Raw genomic sequence first — 25,217 nt, forward strand, 5'->3', positions numbered from 1 at the left:
ATCAAAATAGACTATTGGCTAAGCTGGTCTCAGTCTTTATATATAATGCATTTGCTATTTTTGATTTTCAAAACTATTACTGCCTTCCATGGCTTAGAAATCTGAAAGCTTACAGCAATAGATGTAAAGACAAAACCTTCAGAAATGACTTGTTGAAGGTGAGTGTAATGTAATCCCTGACAGATGTTCTTTTTCTTTTCTGAGGCGTCTATTTCAAAGAGGTATCCATTTCAAAAACTGTTATCTCAAATGAACACATTGCCAACCACATAACTAACTAGAAAGCCAAGTCCACTGAGGATCCTTTGTTTTAGAGATCTCAGTTAATTTTGATTCCTGACCATTTGGACCAATGGTTTTATATCTGTTTTGTTGGAGGGTTGTTTTTCTTTTTTTTTCCCCTCTCTCTTCTGGAGGTTAAATTGCCATGCTTATAATTTAAATTTACCAATGAAGAGTGAACCCTCAAAGCTCCAGGTCCATACCCGCCACCCCAATAAAAGCACAACCACAGGCCTGTGCTCTCTCTCTCTCTCTCTCTCTGTCTCTCTCTCTCCTTCCAAGCAACTAGCAACTTCACTGTGTGGCTTCAGGTGTGCTATGTAATTTTCAGGTTCTGTAATATATTTTTATTTTTTTTCAAAATTTCCTGATGGTTGATGCTGAAGGGCATCTTGCAATCAAAATAAGACCATGAGCACTGTCCCACTACTATAAAATTGAACAGATCTAAGGTGCCTGATGGAAATTTTCTTGGAGTTTAACTCCACAATGTTCATTTTCTTCTGCCATCTGTTGATAGGGATATGCCACCAATTTCTTAGGCTACTTCCTAGCCTGCAATCCAATGGTGGCTGCCTTACAGAATTTTATGAATTGAATTTCCAGAGACCTACTCTTGGTGTCAAGGGATGACATGGAAACAGAGACGCAGACACACCAGTCATCCATAATTATAGAATCTGTATAACTGCTCTAGAGTTCCCAATCTATTAATTTTTCCCAATTACTCTTTATCAACTATTGGTATATGTAAACAATAGTCAATTTGGTGAGTAAGCTAACACATGGGTTCAGATTATCAACTCAATGCAAATTATAAATATTTATTGTTTTACTTTAAAAAATGCCAGAATATCGGCTACAAAAAAGCTCACATGAAGCAGAAAGAAATCTTGAATTTCAAAGACAGATTCTCACATCATCTCTTCCTATATAAAAAATGTGCTTCAGACTCAGAAAAGATGAGCTTTCTAAGTCAAGTTCATGAAGTCCCTCAGACAGCAGAAGGAATCTAAAGAGAGTTGGAGAGCTTATACAACATTCTCTTCAAAGCTGTGCTCCTAGTTCCTGCATCCTATTTACTAAAGATAGTAGGTAGCCAGAGAGATCCTGTTTTTTGTTTTGTTTTGTTTTATTCTTTTGAGATTATTTTTAGAAAGGGAGGTGAGGGGAAGGAGGAACAAAGGGAGAGGATGAGAGAATCTTAAGCAGGCTTCACACCCAATGCGAGGCTTGATCTCATGGACCCTGAGATCATGAGCTGACCCAAAATCAAGAGTCAGATGCTTAACCAAAGGAGCCACCCAGGTGCCCCCAGAGAGATCCTACTAGGGGCATTTCCCACTAAGGTCTCTTCTTTCTAGCAAATATTATTGGTCAATTTACCTGAAGGTCCAGATAACAAGGAGATTAGACTTGGTCACTGCCTTTTTGTTTTGTTTTGTTTTGTTTTGTTTTGTTTTGTTTTGTTCCCCTCACCTGGCACCTCTCTAAAGAGAATGAATGGATGAATGGATTAAGGTTAACTGGCTTAACCCCACTTGCCTGGTGAGTAAACAATAGAATAGGGAGTGAAAAATAAATCCAAAGGAAATAGCTAATAGGAAATGAGGAATAGATCTTGAAGAAATATGAAGGATAGAAGACTGGGAATTCATTGGCATTCAGAGCAGTGTGGTTATTCACAAGCGATAACATCTGGACACCATACTTAGGTGGTAATGGTGATGATTCTTGTTCTTGTTGTTCTTGTTCTCATTGTTCTTTTATTTCTTCTTCCTCTCCTCCTCTTCCTTCTTCCCCTCCCCATCCCTCTTTTTCTTCTCTTTATTCCTCTTTGTCTTCATCTTCTTTTTCTTCTTTCCTTCTCCATCTCCTCTTCCTCCTTTTCCTTCTTTTTATTTGCTTTTCTCATGCTATTTGAGCTCTCTGGGCTCGAGCATCCTCAGCAGTAAAACAGTGACAACATTCTTCCACAGGAATGTTGTGAGGATCTACATGAAGCAAATTATGTGAAGGGACCTAATACCTTGTAGGAGCACATTAAATATTATATGTTTTCTTATTTCTCTTTAAAAAAAAAAACAGAAGAAGAAAAAATTAAAAAAATGGAAGATAACTGCTGTTATTATGTTCCCTTTTTAGTTGTACATAACACAGTATCCCCAAAATTTGCCACCTATTCCTGTGTGCTTTATCAGTTCACAAAATACATTTTATATTCCTTTGGGGGGAAATGTAGTTGGCTTACTGACTACAGAAGTTTAAAAACTAAAGAGGTCAGATGTCAACTCTATTGCAGACTATTTCTATAAAACTAAGTTAGGTTTATATGGTGTTTTTAACTCATGCTACCTCTCTAAAAACTAGGATAGCATCAGGCAAATCATAGCTTATAAATTAGGGGTCGGGAAAAATACAAATAATCAGTTTCATTTTAGCTTTCACCCTTTTTGTACAGATAATAGCAATATTTGCAAGACTTGATGGCACATATAGAGCCATACCCAAGAAGGCTCTTCTCGGGATATGCAACTTTCCTACTAAATGACATAGTCTGCCTCTCCTTGAATGAAATAAAAAGGAATCTCATTTGTTATCACTGATGGACATAAGTCAGACTTATGTAATGTCACTCAGGGCATTGCGCCAAGGTCTCCAACCTGACAACTGTCTTTACGCTGTAGGGAACAATAAAAGGCAGCGCATGAGGTGCATATCAAATTGTTACTATTTTCCAGAGATATGCTTCCTATGTTGAGTCACTTTGAAAAGCAAGTAGTCTCAATAGGTATATGCATTTTTATATGCACACCTAACTGTTTTGAATCTTGTAACACTGCTCATCTAATTAAATTTCCTATCAGGGTAATAGAAATGTCCTCATGAAGATATATATAAAAAAAAAAAACTAATGATGTACACTGCATCTCTCTCACCTGTGGTCTCCTAAAATTCGAGCACAATGTTGTGATTCACTTTGGGTCTAAAAAAGAAGTTTATCGTTGAATCAATCTTACCACTAGTAATTTTACACTGATATCAAGCTACAGTGGACTTGAACTTATTTCCTTGCCTTATTATACTTTAAATCTCTTAAAAATGAAAATTATCGCATGGCAGGAGTCACAAAAAATAAAATTTTATAATTTCTTCTTCTTCTTCCCTTTTTTTTTTTTTTTTTTTTTTTTTGGTCTGAGTTCTTACATGCTCTATTGACTTCAAGTTATTGGTCTCCTGGTCTGTGATGCTCTTCTGATGAGTGTAGCATCAGAGTACTGATTAACTGTGATAATTGAGTGTCATGATGAGAAAGCCATATTCTTTAGAAGAAATGAAATTGGAATATGTTAACAACTTGGGCCTTCCATTGGATAATACTTTTGTTATAACTGGTGAACCAATACTAATATACTACCATTAGCTGTAATCCAGAATGACCATAGGGTTCAATTTTTGTGTTGTCCAGTTCTATAGGTTTTGATAAATGCTTAAGGTCACATATCTACCATTAGTATTATACAGAATAGTTTCACTGCTCTAAAAATCCTCTGCATTCCAACTATTCATTTCTGTTATCCTCTAAACCTTTGACAACCACTGATCTCTTTACCATCTCTATAGTTTTGTCTATTTCTGACTGTTGGAGTCATGGTTGGAATCACAAAATATGTCCTGTTGTTACTGGTTTTTTTGTTTTGTTTTGTTTTTTTGAGCAATATGCATTTAAATTTCCTCCCTGTCTTTTCATGGCTTTAATATATTTCTTTAATTGCTGAATAATATCCTGTTGTATGAATGTACCACAGTTTGTTCATTCATCTCCTCTTTTGAAGGACTTCTTGGTTGCTTATAGTTTTTTTGGAAACTGTGACTAAAACTTCTATAAACACTCATATGCAGGTTTTTGTGTTGTTACATTTTTTAACTCATTTAGGTAAACCTAGGAGCATAATTGCTGGATTGTATTGTAAGTCTATGTTTAGCTCTATAAGAAACTGCCAAACTGTCACCCAAATGGCTTTTCCATTTTGTATCCCTAACATCAGGGAATGAGTTTCTGTTACTCCACAAATTTACTAGCATTTTGCATTATCAGATTATTTTTAGATTTTGCTATTTAATAAGGTATATAATGATATCTCCTTGTATGTTTTTTTCAAATTTGCAATTCCCTAGTGACATATGATATTGAGCATCCTTTACTATTCTTATTTCCCATCTGTATTTATTCTTTGGTGACATGTCTGTTCAGGTCATACCCTCTTATCCTCATTTTTTAATTGAGTTGTTTGTTTCTTATTGCTCAATTTTAAGATTTCCTTGTATATTTTGAATACAAATGTGTTATCACATATATATTTTACAACTATATTCTCCCAGTCTTTTGGCTTGTTTTTTCATTCTCTGAACCACGTGTTTTTGCAAAGTAGAAGTTCTAATTTTATTGAAGCATAATTTACCAATTATTTTATTTTTGGATCATTTTTTTAGGTGTTATATCTAAAAGGCCACTGTCAAACCCAAGATTTTTTCCTAAAAAGTGAAAATTTTGTCTTCCAAAAGTTTTGTGGTTTTGTGTTTTACATTTAGGTCTATGATCTATTTTGAGCTAATTTTTGTGAAGTATGTAAGGTCTGTGTGTGGGTTCATTTTTCTTGCATGTGGAGGAAAAATTGTTCCAGCTTAATTTGTTAAATAGACCATTCTTTCTCCATTGAATTGTCTTTACTTCTTTGACAAGGATAGGTTGACTATATTTTGTGTTTATTTCTGGGCTCTAATATTTCTGTTTCATGGCTGTTTTTTTCTTTTTTAATTTGCTGATAGTACATTGCATTGATTACTGTAGCTTTGTATTAAACCTTAAAATCAGGTCGAGTCCATTCTTTTTATTCTTCTTCCATATTCTGTTAGCAATTTGGAGTCTTTTGCCTTTTCCACATGAATTAGTTTAGAATTAGTTTGTCAATAGACACAAAACAGTTTGGCGGGATTTTGACTTGAATTGCATTGTATCTATAAATCAAGTTGGAAAGAGCTGACAGCTTAAAAATTGTGTTTTAGCTTGAAAATTGTGTTTTCCTATCTATGAATATGGAATACCTCTCCATTTATTTAATTCTTTGATTTCTTTCATCAGAGTTTTGTACTTTTCCTTATATAGATCTTGTACATATTTCATTAAATTTATACTTAAGTATTTCATTTCAGGGAGGATGCTAACGTAAATGGTAATATGTTTTTAATTTCAGATTACATTTGTTTATTGCTAGAATATATGAAATTGATTGCTTTTTGGATGCTAACTTTGTATCCCGTAGTATTACTATAATTGCAAAGTAGTTCTTGGAGTTTTTGTCAAAATTTTTTTCAGATTTTCTACATAGAAAACTATGTCATCTATGAAAACAGATAATTTTATTATTCCTTTTCAAACTGTATGTCCTTCTTTTCTCCTTTCTTTCCTTCCCTCCTTTCCTTCCTTTTCTTCTTCTTCTCCTCCTCCTTCTTCCTCTTTTTTTCTTCTTCTTCTTCTTCTTCTACTACTACTACTTTTTCATCTTCTTCTTCTTTTTCTTCTTCTTTTGTCTCATTGCATTAGCTAGGATATTCCATACATGTTGAATAAGAATGTGTGAGTACACCATTGCCTTATTTCCAAAGTTAGGGGGAAAGCATGTAGTTTCTCACTACTGAATATGATATTAATTGCAGATTTTTGTAGGTGTGCTTTATAAAGTTAAGGAAGTCCCTCTCTATGTCCAGTTTGCTGAGAGTTCTTATTGTGAATGGTGTTTGATTTTGTCAAATGCTTTTTCTGCATCTAACAATATAATCCCATGATAATTTTCTTTAGCCTATTAACATAATGGATTGTATTAGTTGATCTTCAAATGTTGAACCAGACTTGTATACCTGAGATAAATCCTACTTGGCTATGGTATATTAATTCTTTTTATACATTGTTCCATTTGATATGCTATGAATTTGTTGAGGGTTTTTGCACCTATGTTCATGAGAGACCTTAGATTTCTTGTCTGTCGATTGAAGGTAATGCTGGTCTTATAGAATGGTTTATGAAATAGTCCTTCTGCACCTGCCTCTGTATGAGATTATGGAGAATTGATAGCATGTTTTTTTCCTAAATGTTTTAGATAATTCACCGGTGATCCATTTGGGTCTAGTACTTTCTGTCTTAGAAGCTCATTAATTATTGATTCAATTTTTCTAGTAGCTGTGGCCCTGTTCAAATTGTCCATTTCTCTTTGAGTGATCTTTGGAAGATTGTATCTTTCATGAAATTGGTTCACTTTGTGTCAGTTTCCAACTTTAGGGTCATAGTGTTTTTCATAATATTTCTTTATTACACTTCTAATGTCCATGGGATAAGTAGTAGTGGGTCCTCTTTCATTTTTGCTCTGAGTAATTTGTCTCCTCTTTCTTTCTTGGCTAGATGCTCATTTTATCTTCTGGCTTTTTTTTTTTTTTTTCTTTTTAAGCCCAGTTATATTTTTTTCTCCATTTTTTTGAGAGAAAGGAATGAAAATACATGTTATGGAAAATTATTGATTTTGCCTTGATTAGTGAATAAATGTGAACAATAAATGTGCTGATTACTGTTACCAAACCCAGGTGTGCACTGTATAGAAATGAGGAGAATCATATTAGCTACCAGGCTTTTGATGGCCTCTACTCCATATCCAAAACGATGTCTTATTATGTCCCTTCTTATAAATTCCAACAACTACCCAATATTGAGATTAAGCTTATTTTACAAATAAAACTCAAAGTGCAATAAATTAAATAACATTTCCTAAATTACAAAAAAAAAAAAAAAAAGTAGTGAGGGAAGATATCTTTCAGAGTCCAATGCCTATCCTCTTTCAATCCTTCTTTGATTCTTTTTTATCTTTTTTCAAAGATTTTATTTATTTATTTATTTATTTATTTATTTATTTACTTGCTTACTTACTTACTTACTTATGAGAGAGAGAAGGCATACAAACGGGGGGAAGGGGCAGGAGGGAGGGGCCGAGAGAGGGAGAAGCAGACTCCCTGCTAAACAGAGAGCCTGATATGGGGCTTTATCCCAGGACCTTGGGATCATGACCCAAACCAAAGGCAAATGCTTAACCAACTGAGCTACCCAGGCACCCCTACTCTTCTTTGCTTAAGATGATTCAATCTCTATTGTCCTGAGCTCTGAATCCTAAGGGAAAAAACAAGAGATAAAATGATCCTTGTGTTTTAGGATAATATAAAACAAATGAAATTTTATATTATGGAAAATATTATTACTTATCTACCTATTAAGTTATTTTAATACTTGTGACTACCCCTACAGCAAAAGTTTTGGTGAAGACAAAATTGGTAAATTGTGAATACATTGAAAAGCTTATTTGAAAGTATAAATCATTATTACCAAAATTGGTATATGTCATTAAAAAAATCAATAAACAAATATTTTTGATATATTTGATAAAATGTTGGATAAAATGTATTATTCATATATCTAGAATTCTTTCTAAATATGTGCTATTTCATGTTGTTAGTAAAACTGGTGGTTATAAATTAGTCACAAAGAGGAGGACCAGGTATCTTAAGATCATTCTTTTTACTGATGCATTTATTATTATTATTGTTATTATTATTATTATTAATTATTATTTTGGTTTATGACAACTACAATATTAGTGATTACTTGATGCATCCTTTTACTTTATTTTTTAAAGATTAAAAAAATTTATTTATTTGAGAAAGAGACAGAACACCACAAGCAGGGGGAGTAGGATGAGAAGGGGCAGAGGGAAAGGGAGAAGCAGAAACCCCACTAAGTGGGGAGGCCATATGGGGGCCCAGGTGGGGGTTCATGGGGGACTTGATCCCACAACCCTGAGATCATGACCCAAGCCAAAGCCAGACACTTAACTGACTGAGCCACCCAGTTGCCTGCCGTCCTTTTAAATGACTCCTTCTTTCAGTAGATATGGGTTAGCTGACTTTTTAGCAAAACCTCTTAGATAAATTTCAAAGAGAGACAGATTAAAGGCCACAGAATACATGTTTAGCACAAAAAGTATGGGTTCAAGAAAGAATTCTAATAATAATAAATAATTATGATTAATTTTCATATGTGTAAATCTTTGCATAAATTAGTAGTGGCTTACCTAATTTCTTTATTTTCAGTTGTATTAATTTCCTTCTTAGAAATGTGTGAGAAAGAGGGGACTTGAAGGCTGTAGGCCCATAGTCTAAGACAATATCAGACACAGAATAAATATTTCATTCAAAGCCATTCTCCAACACCATGCTTGTCAAAAGAACTCCCAAGAGAAGGTTAATAAAAATTGGCAATATATGTCAGGAGGAAGGTGGAGAGAATCGTAAGGAAGAGAGCAGGAAGAAATGGGAATTGAAAATGAACAAACAGAGCAGCCTCGGAAGCTGTGCCTCCTTCCTCATGGAGTCAAATCTCCCATCTGATTCTTGTTAGATTTTCTTTGTATGAAATATGAGCCAGGTGGTAGGAGGGATGCCTAAGGGAGCACGAGTAAACTGTGACTAAAAGTTTTTTTTTTGGGGGGGGGGGGAACAGATTCCTGAGTGAGGTATTGTAAATCTCTACACCATTTACCACTTCAAGTTTTTCTTTATTTGAATTTTCAGCCCTGATAAAAGTTTGTAATTTCTACACTGTCACAGAAAAATTCCCCATGGCATTTTGTAACGCCCAATTTCCATAGCTGATTTCATGTTTTCAACAGTCTGTCAAACTTCTGACAGCTGTAACTTTGCTTCTCTGGAACACCGGAAAGGCACCGTGTTAGAATATTATTTTGATAAATTAGTGGGCCATATAAGAATTCTGAGAGGCATGAGAGCAAATTTCTCGGCAGCTACATGTATGGGGCTGATGATTAAGGTTTAGGATCCCAGGTTTAGGATCTCTGAAAACAAATGCTTCTCAGTGTCAGACTGTTCTAACCATTCTTAAATGGAAAGAGTTTAAAAATTCCTGTACTTGAGGGTCCACCCTAGAATAGTAAAATAAGAATTTCTGTGATGAGACCTAAGCACACATGCATATGCATGTGCACAGACACAGAGATGTATTTAAAGGATATTTGATCTTAATATATAAAATCATATTTGGTTTTAATATGTAAGTAAGATTTAGAATGATTTCTCCAAGACATTAACAAGGAAAGGATATCAGTTTGATGTGAGTTGAAGAAGACTGGGAGCTGAGCCCAAGATTTATTAACCCACGATTGAGTTCTATTAGGGACTATCAGGATTCTTAACATGCTCCATATATTGTTGCTTGGGATGATCCATTGAGAAACTAGGTTTGGATTCAAGGCATCTCCAAAGAGAAAAAAGATCAGACATTGAAACCAGACTCTACAGTGAGTGTAATCTGCATTCCCAATGCTGCCCCACCTACACCATCATTGTGCTACTGCCCTCCAGAACAGGAGTTCGCAAACTACTGCCTGTTGGCCTCATATGGCCCACTGCCTCTTTTTCCATGGCCCATAGGCCAAGAACAGTCTTTACATTTTCAGTATTTAAGGAAAGCTCAAAAAGAATATTTCTGTGACACAGGAAAATGCAATTTCCATAGATAACATTTTATTAGATCACAGCCATGCTCATTTGTCTCCATACTGTCTATGACTATTTTCACACTAAGAGACAAAGTTGAATAGTTGCTACAGAGACTGTAAGGCTCATAAAACCTAAAATATGTACAATTTAAGCCTTCACTTAGGTTCCCAGCATTGCTGTAACAAATTATCACAAACTTGGTGGCATGAAACAACAGAAATCTATTCTCTCCCTGTTTTAGAGTCTGCAAGTCCAAAATCAAGCTTTTGTCAGAACTATGGAACTTCTAGAGACTCCAAGATTCCATCCTCTGCCTTTTTCAGCTTCTGGTGGTTCCAGATATTCTATGGTTTGTGAATGCATCACTCCAGCCTCTGCCTTGTTTTCACATGGCTTATCCTCTGGGTATTCACCTCTAAAACAGGTACTTGCCATTGGATTTGGGGGATAATCCAGGAAGACCTCATTTTAAGACTCTGACCTTAATTGCAAAGACCTCCTCCACCCCAAATAAAGTCATTTTTAGTTTTCAGTAGACATAGCCGTTAGGGGACACTCTCTCTCCTACCAGACCCCCTCATAGAAGAAGTTTGTCTTGGTGTAGAATTTTAACTCAACTGTGGGAAAATGAGACTCTAGAAAAAAGGGATAGTAGATTGTGAGAACTGTGACATTTTGCTAGTATGGGTTTCTGTTTTATTCAAAAGGAACAGGAAAGCTTGCTGGTTAATGGATGATCTTTGCAGACAGTGAAGAGGATGCTATTGGTAAAATAGGGATTAATTCCACCCACACATAATTCCTTATTTTCCAACAACCATTTCTTAAAATGTGCCATATGTCAGTGAATTGTTAACTAGCCTAGAGATTTGCCTACAAAAGAAATGACAGGTTTCAAACACACCAGTACCTGCAAACGGTCACTACCATGTTAAGCAGAAGCTGTTATAAGTACCTGACCTGGCTCAATTAAGATAACCCACTCACAGCCATATTCTCTTTTTATTGCTCTTTATATGACTTCATAAAATTGAATCCTTGCCAAAATTAGAAAAAGTCAAGGGAAATATGATTGGGTTTCTTGGAACACTCAGAGTGTCCTGTTTGGCTCTCTAGGAACATGATGGTTAAAATAGATCAGAATCTGGTGGCATGCCTTCTTCTTGTATCCTGAGCCATGGCTCCTTCTTTAAAGGGAAGAAACACACTGAGCACTCAATTATAATTACAGCATTTCAAAGATAGTAAGAGCTCAGCCTGGATTTGTAGTGCCACTGCGGGCATCTGCATAGCCATAAGCCAGGAATCCTGCAGATGGAGAAAAACAAAAGATAGCCTTGGGCCAGAGGGAAGGATTGGACCAGCACCCAGAATTTTAGACAAAGGAATCAAGCCGTCTGGATGTCTGCCTCCTCCATGGGTCTACGATTAAGAGGGTGGAAAGACATTTGGCTTTCTGGCTGATTGCTGGGTGAGGAGAATAGGAGGCAGAAATGCCATCTTGTCATGATGTCACTGCAGATGCCAAAGAAGAGTCCACCTTAGAATCTGGAGGCAGCATTAGGGAGTACCCACCGTAATGGAAACTATTAATAGTGTACATAAGACTGATCTAATTTACTTCTGTAGAAATCATTTTAATAAAAAAGGAACTTCAACCTAAAAGATATTTCTTTATTAGTGATAAGATGTAAGAGATAATTGAAGCATAACTAAGGAGTTTATAATATCTTAAAAAAGTCCTAAAAAAGATGAGATTTGGGGCACCTGGCTCAGTTGGTTAAATGTCTGCCTTTGGCTCAGGTCATGATCCCAGGGTCCTGGGACTGAATCCTGCATCAGGCTCCATGCTCAGCAGGAAGTTTGTTTCTCCCTCAACCCCTCCCCATCCTCACTCGCTCTCTCTTTCTCCCTCTCAAATATATAAATAAAATCCTAAAAAAAAGATAGTTTAATGTAACTATGCAATCGTAAATATACAAATATGCATATTATATATGTATGTATGTACATAAATGTATGTATACATATAAACATGTATACATACACACCTAGTACCTATTTATATGTGTGTATACATGCACACATACTCATAATAATCATATAACTGTTTAAATGTATAAGTATATATAATGGAACTACATATATAAATATATAAATAACATATGATTAATGCTTATAACTATAAAACCAACTAGATAGAAGGGGTACCTGGGTGGCAGAGTCAGATTAAACACCCAACTCTTGGCTTCAGCTCAGGTTGCAACCTCAGGGTCGTGAAATCCAGCCCCACGTTGGGCTCTGTGTGGAGCACAGAGCCTGCTTGGGATTCTCTCTTCATCTTCCTCTGCCCCTACTCTGTCTCTTTCTCTCTCTAAATAAATAAATTAATTAATTAAAACAAAAAGGAAATCATAACTTGACTGTCATGAGATTGTTTGGATAAGGGGGTCAATAAAAAGCACTGATGTCTAATGAAATTCACAGCGTCCTCTGAACATTCAAGGCACAGGGAATTCTGACCAATTAGAAATCTTGACAGTTTTGCTGTTGTTTTGGGTTATCACTTTAACAGGACCTGTAGATGTGAAAATGAAGGCAAGTATTTACTGCTTTGTTTGTTTGCTTGTTTTTTTGTTTGTTTTTTTTGTTTTGTTTTGTTTTTTTTGTTTTTTTGCCTAAGTGCCATGAAGAAATCTAAAATAAGTTGTTTTCTGATATGGTATTCTACACAGAAATATAAAGTGGATTAATCTTGCTCATGTAAGTTAAATAATTTTTTTCTAGATCCAAATTTATTCTTTTTTCTACCCAAACGTTATTTTTTCACAAGACAAATATCTTTATTTTCTTATGCAGGCATTTGTTGCAAGACACTCCGGATGTGTAGTGATAGTTTTAGAAAAATGCCAGCCTGGTCTTTCTGTTTCCTGCTAAAGAAAAATATGTAAAATGTAAGTAAAATCTCTGGCTTCTGTTGCTACCTGGGCTATAGGACAAGTATCTCTGCCCCAGTGCCGTTTAAAATAAATAACCTAGACATCCTAAAGGCACACTTGTCCCCATCAGGGGGCCATGACACACTCTTGTGGTGATGATGAGATTTCATTTGGAAAGAGTATTCTTTCTGTCGTTCACAAGCAGGAAGTTAGGTAGCATTCAGTCTGGGATAGGAAAAGATTTTGTTCTATTTAACATATGGGAAAAGCTGAGCCTTCTTCTTAGGCATATAGATTCTGGGAGAATTTGCTGTGATTGGAGTGAGCTGGCTCTGCCACACGAGACATCCTCAGAAGGTGAGGATAAGTGTAGAGAACAAAATCAGAGAGGGAAGACTTTTACTGATTCTGTCATCAGAAAAAATTAAGGGAAGCAAAAGAACAATCCAATCTGGGTGTTTGTATAGAATGCCTGGTGAACAGGTGGAGTGAAGTAAGGAAAGAAGTTACCTGAAACTGTGGAATGTGAGAGTTAGTGATACAGGACAGGTGGTAGAGAAGGACTGTCTGGGCTTATGTTGGATCTCTGTGACATTCTTTAAGAAATGCCTGTGATAATATGAATGATGAATAAGTTGCAGTTGCTGGTTGTGCTTCTGCGAATGTGTAATTATAGAGGGACACGGGTCTGTGCTCAAATTCAAATAACATAAGACCAATACTCATGTGAATATATGTGCAACTCAAGGTTTGTGGGTTACGTTGTTTGCTGGTTAATTCCAGCTTTAACTGGGGAGGGTACAACCCTCTCTGTGTCTGGGAAGAGGATTATTTGACCTTCCTAGATTATAGTAGAGCAGATTGAGGAATGGAATAGGATTTATTAGACTTTTGAGGAGACTGCGTATCATTGATGAGATTCATTTGGGGAATGATGGCTTTTGGCAAGTGGGACAAAGAGTGGTTTGGAGCACTAACAGGAAGTGAGGGTATGTGAGATGGCTGAGAGACACATGCATTGCATATGATGCCTCAATTCATGTCATATTTTTAGTAAACCATGGTAAAGCTGCATTGGATTCTTTTGGAAGCAAAAAAGAGCAGAGCTCAGTTTCAGGTCGGCATCATCAGGGTGGTAGGGTGGGTCTGGGATGAACTGAGGTTTAGGAACCAAAAAAGAGGGGCTAATAGGAAATGAAGCTCAAGAATTTGAAATAATATCGTGGACATAAGATTTGCTTGATGCAATCAAGGAATCAAAGCAAGGTTATCTACACCATGAAAGGGTTAAAACAGCCCCATTACAACAATGAGAAAAGGTCAATAAAAACCAACAACAAAAGGAAAACAAAACAACAACAAAAACTTAGAGTGCAAAAACCTCAGAGAATAGAGGCACATAGAGAGCAAATTACCTCCCATGGGAGGAACTAAGTGTAGGGCACAGTTAGTTCAAGGACGATTAAAGCATAGACTTCTTCTTGTACATAAAATGAAGAAAGAAAAATAAAACAGCAGAGCCCCTCGGTGTAATGGGGAGTAAATCAGTATCCTGTCACTGACTACATATGTGAGTGGTGAGTAATTATTGTCTAAGAAAGAAAGAAATTGAAAACTCCAAAGTAAATAGATGAGAAGGTACGTGGTGCAAAGTAATTTTGTTTTAAAAACAATAAACTGACGTACCAAGATCTAGACACTTTTTTTGGTCTTTGCAAATATCAGAAGGAGGCTTCTGAATCGATAACAATGTTTGTTTATCTTGAACATGAGCCAAACAGTAGCAACAGTTGGGAGAGAATTGTGCATGAAAAAGAAGACTGGGGAATTGGGGACATACGCTCTTTGTGAGAAAATGCTATTGCCCATGCACAGGGCTTTCCCCAAGAGATCTGGAGAGCCGGACAAATCAATCACACAGTGGATTCCCTCCCCCATCATTTTTGTACAGCTGAACTTGGATTGAATAGACTAACTCTTCTCTCAAAGGAAAACACACACACACACACACACACACACACACACACATATGCACAAACAGAGCCTTAAACAACAGTTCACAACTTGAGGAGGGACGGCAATATGGTAGAGAAGAATTTATGGACTGATGGTCATAGCAGTAAAGCTAATATTTATTGATTATGTCTGTCAGGCAATGTGCTCAACACTCCATATGCATTGTTTTGCTTAATGCTCATAATAAAACTGTAAATAAGTAATGCAATATCTCTATTTTACAGAAAAAAAAACGAGTACACAGAACTAAAAGTACTTTGTGTAAGACAAAATAACCATTACTAGTAGTACTAATATTATCAGTTATCACTTATTGTATATATCAATAACCAATCTAAAAATTCTTCATACATTAACTCATCTAATTCTATCTGTCAGCACCGTCAGTAGTAATATTATTCTCATTTTATAGATAATAGTGCAAAAAAATCAGAGTTGGTTTCTAAAACCAATAAGCAGATTCTCCAGCCATATATTTAACTCTTGGACAAGGCTACTCATGTATTATTTACCCATGAACCTTTCAGAGAAAGACGCCCTCAAAACTCTATGTGCCATACAATTTACCTGATCATGAATTTAAGGCTGTTTCCATGGCAGTGCCAATTAAAGAGGTTTTGATAGATAAAGAATAATTGTACCAAACCTCACAGTTAATTACTATTCTTAATGTATTATTAACTTTTACAGATTTTGTGAAAAGAATGATAGCTAAAGAAAGGGATAATTTACGTGAAATTGATTTCTATCTTGAAAGATACAGAGTTACAAAAAGAAAAGAAAAAGAAAGATACACAGTTTGACACCAATTTGGACCAATAATTTTTTTCAAGACTGTTATGCACAATATAATTTTTTAAATACAGTTTTAAAATATATAGAAATCTTGGGGATCCCTGGGTGGCTTAGCGGTTTGGCGCCTGCCTTTGGCCCAGGGCGTGATCCTGGGGACCCGGGATTGAGTCCCACGTTGGGGTCCCTGCGTGGAGCCTGCTTCTCCCTCTGCCTGTGTCTCTATCTCTCTCTCCCTCTCTGTGTATCTCATGAATAAATAAATAAAATCTTTAAAAAATATAAAATAAAAAATAAAATATATGGAAATCTTAATAGGAGGCTAGAATTTGTACTTACATTTCAATTTGCATTTTTCTTGAAAATTTTCATCAATCCCAAAAAGCATAAGAAAAATAAGGAAAATGTGATGAGATTTGCCTGAAGTTCAAAGTATCAAAATTAAAGCACTAAGATTTCCTAGATCCTTCCAAATTATTTTGTTAATCTTTTTCTTTAGTACGCATATAAATACAAATATAAATGTGTATAGACACACAAACACAATCACACAACTTTGTTAGATTTGACTTCCCTAAAGTCTTTTTCAATTTACTTGATGAAAGCAAACACCTGAATTCACTGATTAGTCTATCTCCCTATCTTTAAGTACAGTGATATAAATTTTCCACTGTATTTAAAAAACAGTGACAAATTCTACACAATGTTCTGGGAAAGAAAATACAACTATCAAAATGAATTTAAAATTTATTGTTTTGCTGGCTATACATTTTCTTATACAAAATGTTAAATTCAGTGGTTAGTCATACAACCAACTTGCATTCATTAGCCTTCATTGAGACCCCTACTATACTCTAGCTCTACAGCAGCAAGAACACATTTCCAGCCCAACCCCCAACAAGAATCATATTGAGCATCTCCTAAGTTCTAGCCATCATGACAGGGAGCTTGAAAACAGAGTTTATGGCCACTTGGGGTTCCACTTCCCCTGGAGAGGCAAGACTTGATACAAATAAGTACAGAACAAGTCATGCTGAATGTATGAACAAAGGATTAAGGCTGACATAATTTACAATTATATAATTAAGCTGATGCGATTGAAAGTATCCTATTTGATAATAGAACCCATATGCTATGTCCAAAGAGGGGCACACGATAAAATCTGTAGGGCCATTAGAGTTTGGAGTAAGACGAGGAAAATTTTTTAAGCGCTGCATTTTGTGTTGCTGGTTCTAAGAAAAAAGAAGTGTTGTGAACCAAAAAAAGATTGTAAGAGATGAAGGCATGGATTTCTAGGCATTGACAGACATCAGAGTATTCTTAAGGTGTTTGCAAGGCAAACTTCAAAAGCAACTTCAAAAGTTAGGTAGTTTATTTTTTTATATTTGGTTTTATACATCTTTTTAAATCATTGATGACAATTACTCATCTCATGTTTTCACAGATTAATTTCAAGTATCTGACCTCTAACAGGCTCATTTCCTTTAAGGATTCCAGTCTTACAGAAAGAGCCAAATGTTGGTATAGATCCATCAAATCACTTATTATCATTCCAGGCATGGGGTCAGTGCTTGTAAAATTGTACCAGTAAGAAAAAGTTATCCTAGATCCTACCAAAATCCTGAAGATTTCTACAAAAGGTACTCCACAGGATTTTTTTTTCTTATTACATCAAAACCATAACTCTTCCAGACCACAGAGAAGGCATCTAGAGAAAATTTGGATACAAGATAAAAAGCATGCCTCAAAATCACTTATTTTTCCTGTCTGTACAACTGATCAATATGTTTATAGTCCCTGATAAAACCCTGCTCTTCCACTGTCTCCTCCCAGATATGAGTGAGTATTTATCAAATATCACTGGGTCAGATTTTCAATACACACACCAGTCCCTCTGCTTCATTGTTCATCTAAGAACAAGTTACTATGGGAACAGTGGTAGTTCTGTGAATAGCCCAGTAGAAATATTCCACTTCAACAGGGATTCCTAGCACTTCATTCCTGAGAAAAATTTGCTTAAAAACCTGACATTTTCAAATACCAAACATTTTAAAAGTCATTTAAAAGCCGTGCTTTTAAAAACATTTCTCAACACAAAAAAAGACACAGCTCTGATTAGGATGTCCACAAAATACTGATTGATAGGTAACACACTCACATAGATATTTTGGTCCAAGTTGAATTTGGCAGGAGTACAAAATGAATTTATCTATGGAGAATCTGCAAAAGACAGATGCAAATATAGTCAATAATAATCTTTCTATCAGAATTAACAACTAATTAATACACAAAAGAATAAGTAGTACAGCCAGTAGTTTTGTTTGCATGTGCTAGCAACTGGCTTGATCACAAGGCATACATACCTCAAATATTTGAGACCTTTATCTACATCTTGGACAAGTGTTATCTGGTGCCTCCCTGAAGAGAACATCTGCACCTAGAATAATGAATCTCATAATGACTATACAACTCACAATATATTGTTCCCAAACGGTCAGGAATAAAGTAAAAAGCTGAGTCAGGTAATTAAATATTTTATTTAAATGTCATCAAACCAATGGTTTTCATTAACGTAATCCCAACAATGATGTTGGTATTTTGTGTCAGCATTGATAAATATTACAATTACAAAAGAGTATTAGAGCCCATTAAGTTTTAACGTGTTGTGTTGCTTCTTTTCCCAATGTGGAAGTCAGTTTGGCTAGTAAATGCTATGAAAAATTCATTTCTGCTACCTTTTGAATCTCAAATACATAGCAGAGTACTTGACACAGGCAATATCAATAAATATTAGCTAAATGGGTAAATAAATGCATGTTCACATTAAGTAGAACAAATTGAAAAGAAATAAGTAGAAAAGTAATAATTTTTTAGTGCCCACTTACATGGTGCCAGGTATATGCTTTACATTGTATATCTCACCTATTCTCAGCAAGTGTTCAAGCATTAGGACTTTGGAAGTGTAAAATGAATTGCTTAATTAATTGTTAACAATCAGAATTCAACATTTCATTTTTAATAAAGCAACAATAGAGAAAATTCATTTTTATACCTAATTACTTCACCTTTAATTACTGCATTGAGAAAAGTCTCCTCACCCTGTATAAAATGATTTTCTTTCCATGACTATTAAAACCATTTTTGCTAATTTGTGTTGCATTTGAGTTCCAGAATTAATAGTAAATACTTTGTCAGGGAAAAAGGAAAATGCCTCATAGATTTCCAAAGGTTGTAATCTTTAAAGGTAAGGATACCCTAGAAGAAGGCATTTGAAGGGTTGATAGAAAATTGTAATTATAACTATTGATCATCTTATTCCGCTCTTCTCTCTAAGAATGAAAAGGAGGGGAATTGACCAAAGGTTATTTCTTGTGAGTAATCTCAAGGAAACATACATCTTCAAGTGTTGTTTTCCTAGAGTAATAGCAAAATGAACTAAGGTGTTTTGATTCTTGAGCCCAGAGGGCTCCATTCTGATGTAAATTGATTTCTATTGTTTCTCCTACTGAGAATATGTGTCTCCAGTGCAGTTACTCTTACATGATTTAATTAATGAGCATGAGTCAAATGTATTCAGAGTTTATCCAAGAATAGTGAATTCTAGCAACACTTTCAAGCTATTTGAAATCATTGTTTTACATTGCTGTTCTAAAAAGTGAGACCTGCCACCTTGCTGGATACTTGAGGGGGGTGGGGAACAAAAACAAAAACAAGAAACTACATGCAAATGAGTTTTCCCAAATTTATGGGATAAGTGAGACCAAAGCGCTAGAGAAATCCATTTTTTAATGACCCACGATTGAACTGTGATTTTCTCTGCGCCCGTATCACAGAATATACTTGAATCTGGTTCAATATTTTTACCTCTGACTTTATAAAAATACTATTGGGTTCTAGGAAATCCCATGAAGGCTGACTCGTCAAATAAGTATAAATTTTCTTCTTTAAAAGTTCACATCTGTTATGACAAAAAACAAACAAAAAAAGCCCCACATTTGATCTATCTTTCATTATTATGGTTTCAGTGTACTTCAGTTCAGTAAACATCCTCTCAGTACTTCTGCTAGGAGGCAGGATTCAGAGACAAAGCCCAGTCCCATTTCTTTCTAGAGCTTATGTCAGCTGTAATGCCACTCATTTTGAGAGCCCCCTTACATTTTACTCATCAGGGAAAGCCACTGATTGATAGTTTGATGGATGGTTGTACTACACCATTTTTCATTGAGATCAACCACATTGCTTTTCATTGTAGTTAAAGTGTAAGCTCCTTGAGGACTGCGTTTATTCACTGTTCTCGCCCTGGTGCCCAGTGAAAGCCTGACACCTCATCAAGTTTTAATGCTCAAGCATTGAACGGATAGATGTCTTTTTTGGAATGAAAGAAAATTCTTTCTCCAGGTGTTATCATTCCTGAGGAGGATGAAGTATTCAAAGAATTTAGAAGTTTGCCTTCTCTTTCAGAATTTTAATACATTCTTGGGCAACAATCAGAGCTGTTAAAAAAAAAAATCTCATTTCTATGTGTTTGTGCAAGTTTCTTTATTCCATTGTTTAAGATATTTCATCTGGTTTCTTTCCTTCTCAAATTGTTTGATGTGAACTGATGTATATCAGTCATCCATCCTCAAGAGTTCTTCTCACTGCTTAAGCATGTCATAGATAGCAGAAGAAGAAACTCTATCATCATGTTGGAATAGCTTTAAAAATGTCAATGAAAAGAGTTCAGAAACAGGAATACTCAATAAGTCCGCCTGGCCATCGTGATAAGCTATGACTTTATACCCGCAAGCATGAATTAAAACGTTCATCCCAACAGCTTTGTTGTAACTATGGTTTTATCACAAATCCTCAGTGTTTCATTTTTCATCATTTGCCAAATGTGCTGCCTATACACATGGTAATGATTCACTTTGAATATTCAAATACTTGTGCTTTCTATTGCGCTTTATAATTAAAATAATAACAAAATGATTTTGGTATCTGTTGGCAGTTTCACTATCCCCATGATGTTTCTTAAGGGATCTTTATACTTCTGATGGGTAAGAGGGAGGGAATGGTCTTCTCTGTGAGTGTGTTATTACAGAGATACAAAACATGAAACAGCATGTTTTTGGCACCTATGAACTAAAAAAAAAAAAAAAATCTGAAAAAAAAATGTGTGTTGGATGGGTACATATTTTCTGTTATTTCATTCAGGAGAAAATATGGCTCTTTATATTGCTCAAGGTAGTCTTCATAGGGGTTGTATACCCTCCAGTTCAAATTTACCAACAGAAATAAATTTATTTAAAACAAAACAAAACAAAGACACTTAAAAATATTCAAATTATTTCAGTGGAAACTACTAATCTCAAGGGAAATAGACTTAAGCTACTTTTTCTAATGTTCTGAGTAGCTGCCTATCTTTGCAGGGCAATTTTCTTCAACTTTGTTATTTCTTATCATTATTAACTAACGGGATTTGGAATTCTAAGAAATGATGCTCAGTATATGAGCAGCAAATAGACAATCTACCAAAAAGCCCCTCTAAATCATAGCACTTGACTTATTAACAAGGCTGAGTTGATAACATATTTCAAATGTAAATTCAAAAACAATTTTGTTACTTCCTTTTTTTTTAAGATTTTATTTTTTTTATTTTTTTATTTTTTAAGATTTTATTTATTTATTCCTGAGAGACAAACATAGAGAGAGAGAGAGAGAGAGAGAGAGGCAGAGACACAGGCAGAAGGAGAAACAGGTTCCATGCAGGGAGCCTGATGTGGGACTTGATCCCTGGTTTCCAGGATCATGCCCTGGGCCAAAGGCGGGCTCTAAACCACTGAGCCACCCAGGGATCCCCAATTTTGTTACTTCTAAGTATATATTATAATGAGAAAATGAAAAACATAAAGTCTCACCATAGTAAATAGATGGAATTTATTTGTGATTTAAAAAAAAAAAAACATATTAAGCCACACTGTTTTATTAAACAATCTAAATATTATTTTTGCTTACATATTGCTATTCAGGTTATCAAATTACAAAATTCCTAACTTTCTGAAATTGTTTGTGTAACGGACTCCCAAGTGGTTCAGTTGGTTAAGTGTCCAGCTCTTGATTTCAGCTCAGATCATGATCTCAGGATCCTAGGATCCAGTCCTGTGTCAGGCTCTAGGTTCAATGAGAATCTGCTTGAGGATTCTTTCTCTCCCTCTCTGCCTCTCCCTGTAAGTGTGCTCTCTCTCTCTCAAATAAATAAAAAAATATTTTTTTAAAAATAGAAATAGTTCGTATACCTCTGGAAAACAAAAACAAAAGAGAAACCTACTTTATGTCCTTCTCCCTAAAAACAGTTTACAATAAAAATAAAGAGATATCCTTTACTCTGTAAATAAATCCTTTTGTAGGTTTATTGGTGTGTGTGAATTTGGTTTAAGGTACCTTATTGTTTACATCAGCCATGCAGAGGGAGCCTCTCCCATCCCACACAGTACACATATACATTACAGCAAACACTATAGGAATTCTTTTAAGAAAGAAACCAGGAGGGACTCCTGGGTGGCTCAGCAGTTGAGCATCTGCCTTTGGCTCAGGGAGTGATTCTGGAGTCCCAGGATTGAGTCCCGTATCAGGCTCCCTGCCTGGAGCCTGCTTCTTTCTCCCTCTGCTTATGTCTCTGCCTCTCTCTCTCTCTGTGTGTCTCTCATGAATAAATAAATAAAATCTTAAAAAAAAAAAAAGAAAGAAACCAAGAGTCAGCCATGTTATTCATACTAGTGAAGTGCCTAGGAGAGTCATCAAAATGAAATGTAGATAGTCAGTGAGAGAATTAAAAAAAAAAAAAAATCCAGATTCTATGATTAAAGAATGAGTGAGCTAATGAAGCCAGAGAAATGAGTTTGGTACTGACTCAGACAGCAATGAGCTTTACTCTCTTTTAGAAAGAACCTCAGAGGATAGCTCAACTCAAGTCAATGCTTAAGGTAGCAAAGAGGAAAGAAAAACACAAAATATGTGCATCATTTTGAAATTATTTTCTATCATAAATGTAATCATCTCAAATAACTGTGCTGATTTGTTATGATCATCTTTATCTTTTATTGTCTCATGAAGAAGAGAATTTATGCAAGAAATTGTCTTAATCTTCTGCTTTGAAAAGAAATTGTGTTGGTAAAACAATTTACCAGAAATAAAGACAAAATGTACATTTTATTAATAAGTGAAAGACATTGGCTTTGGTACATGGGATGGAAAAACTGACAAAGATCTCAAAGTCTCCATTTTTACCAATGAAAGCATTGAATTAGGTGATCACACAGGTCTCCTGTAACTGTGAGATTCCATGAGTTATGTAAGTTATTAAAGAAGCATCATTATGTAGGTCACGGAAGTTACACAGATACCAATAACCTACAGCAGCATCTGACTTTTCTTCTACATTATATTATGGTATATAATGTAGATGATAGTAGATAAGAAGGTTTGTGGGGCAGGTGAAAGAATAACTATAAAGCTGTTAGGTCAAGGAGTTACGTGATTGAGAATGTATCAGTCGCTAAGGTCCCAGAGTTAATTAGACCCATGAATTAAAAAAAAAAAAAAAAATCAATCATATAATTACAGGTTGCAATGAGAAATATTTGGCCCAAAAAGTAAAAAATAGCCAAAGCCACCTGCCCTCACCAACAAATTATATAATCAAGCAGAGGCATTGTTACTCTAATTTTTTCCATAGTAGCTTTGTGAACCTGGGTGCCATGAATGATCTCATATAATCTCATATTTGTGCTCATGCTAATTGGTGCTACTACTCACAGGAGCACCTTCCCAGGGAAGGAAGAGGCCCATAGAATCCTTAGGAAAAAAATACAAATAGGTAGAAAGATTTGCTTTCAAAAACGTCCATTGCCGGCTCCCTCGCTCTCGCTCTCTGCCATAGTATTTAGTGAATGCCAACTACATGCCAGGATGTGAGCTCTTTGGATGACCTACTTAAAGTCGGCTTGCACTTCGTCAGTTCAAAATCAAAGCCTTGCGAGGCTGAACGAGGACTCTGGAGGTCGTTTATCTCAGACCCCTGCCTGGAGGAGTCACTGTTCTAACCCATCCTAGACGGAGGTTGGACGAGGAGTTGCTTCCAAAGGACCCCAGGGTGCTACAGAAGCTGTGCTGGTGACTCAGTTCTCTGCATTCTCCTTCGCAGCCAGGGCCCAATCAAAGTTCCTGAGAGGTGCAAAGGCCACCGCACGTTTAGATGTTCTGCCTTTCAAATGTACTCGAAATGAGTTTCTCACAATGAGCGGCCATTTAAAACTTCCTAGGCTACCTGAAAACCACAGATTTAACTGTTCCTTTAAAGAGCTGAATTCCACTTGGCAGATAGAGTCCTCTTTCTATTCCTTACAGTATCAGTTCACTTGCCAGTCCTCCACTTTCTCTCATGTTGGGCATCTTTAGTCATTGATTTCCCCTAGGGGGGGAGGCTGGTTGTGCATATTGATGAGTAACTTGTGAGTGTGTCAAAGATGAAAGTCACAGGGGCACTGAAGTGTACTTTGTGTGAAATAAAAATGAAAAGTGGGAATAAAAAACAAAAAGTGGGTCAAATATTGGCAAGTAACGTCTTCCTTTGGTTGCCGTGTGGGTTTGTGTGGATGAAATTCACCATATGTAAGTAAGCCTTTTTCTCATCTTTCTGAAGATCCCTTGAGAAACATCTTTGCACTGAGAAAAATGATCCTCCATCACAGACTGACCCTATCTCCAAATCCAGGTAAGTCAAATCCCAGTCACCAATAGATACCATGGATCTCAAGAGGAGCAAGAGGAAGGCCAATTAATAGATCTTTGTCAATCCAATCAGACTACTGACAAAATCATTACAAGTCTTTGTCAATTCAATCAGGCTACTGAAAAAATTCAGAACAAATGAACAAATATTAAAGAACAAATATGTTTCCTTCATTTTTACACTCAAGAATAAATATAATCCTCTCAAAAAACTAATGGCATTGATAATATGTGTTCAACCAGATGGATAGATCATACATGAGAGGTAATCTTCTGGTTGTATCTGTGCTGTACATACATCGAACATTCCCCTACTGAGAAATCTTAGGAAGAAGGAAAATGTGACTCCATGATAAACATATGGGATCTGTCTGATATAGGAAGAAGATTCAATAAAACATAAATTCTGTTTTCTTACTATTTACACCAGAGTCCTCTCCTGGAAGGAAAGATCCAAACTCTGTTTACATAAGATGCTGCAAGAGATCATTTAACCTGATTTTGTGAAATTTTGGTGCTTATGGACATTGTGTTTCCTTCCATTTCTAAAGATCTTTAATGATTTTGGTGTATTATAAAGACAGCTCTGAAATTAGTGGACAGAAGTCACATAAAAAAACATTTAACTACTTAGAAAATATATCTAGTATTTTACATTTACACGTCTTAGGAGTCAGCAAACTTTTTTTCTGTGAAGAGCCAAATAGTAAATATTTTTGGCTCTGCAGGTTTCTATCACTCTTCAATTTTGCTGTTACGGCACAATAAAGAGCAGCTATAGACAGAGCATGAATAATTGAT

The 25,217-nt window shown here is 35.6% G+C and overlaps 1 protein-coding gene and 1 long non-coding RNA gene across 9 annotated transcripts in view; one reads left to right on the top strand and one right to left on the bottom strand.

The window, feature by feature from the left end:
- LOC144291784 (uncharacterized) overlaps positions 1-20,056 on the bottom strand; it is a 73,716-nt gene extending 53,660 nt beyond the window's left edge. For 2 of the 4 annotated variants that reach the window (XM_077861555.1, XM_077861557.1), the window contains exons 1-2: positions 19,800-20,056; positions 17,803-17,864 (exon numbers count right to left, since the gene is read on the bottom strand). In XM_077861555.1, the coding sequence (XP_077717681.1) occupies positions 17,803-17,864; positions 19,800-19,891 (154 nt within the window). In that variant the 5' untranslated portion in view covers positions 19,892-20,056. The remainder of the gene's footprint in view (positions 1-17,802; positions 17,865-19,799) is intronic. The other 2 variants (XR_013359281.1, XM_077861556.1) reach the window with 2 other exon arrangements.
- The window catches only part of LOC144291785 (uncharacterized), a 52,619-nt gene continuing 37,595 nt past the window's right edge, over positions 10,194-25,217 (top strand). For all 5 annotated transcript variants that reach the window (XR_013359283.1, XR_013359286.1, XR_013359285.1 and 2 more), the window contains exons 1-3: positions 10,194-10,321; positions 12,757-12,851; positions 24,328-24,399. This is a non-coding gene — a long non-coding RNA (uncharacterized LOC144291785). The remainder of the gene's footprint in view (positions 10,322-12,756; positions 12,852-24,327; positions 24,400-25,217) is intronic.

The sequence above is a fragment of the Canis aureus genome, chromosome 20 (assembly GCF_053574225.1).
Source record: "Canis aureus isolate CA01 chromosome 20, VMU_Caureus_v.1.0, whole genome shotgun sequence".
Taxonomy (NCBI): Eukaryota; Metazoa; Chordata; class Mammalia; order Carnivora; family Canidae; genus Canis; species Canis aureus.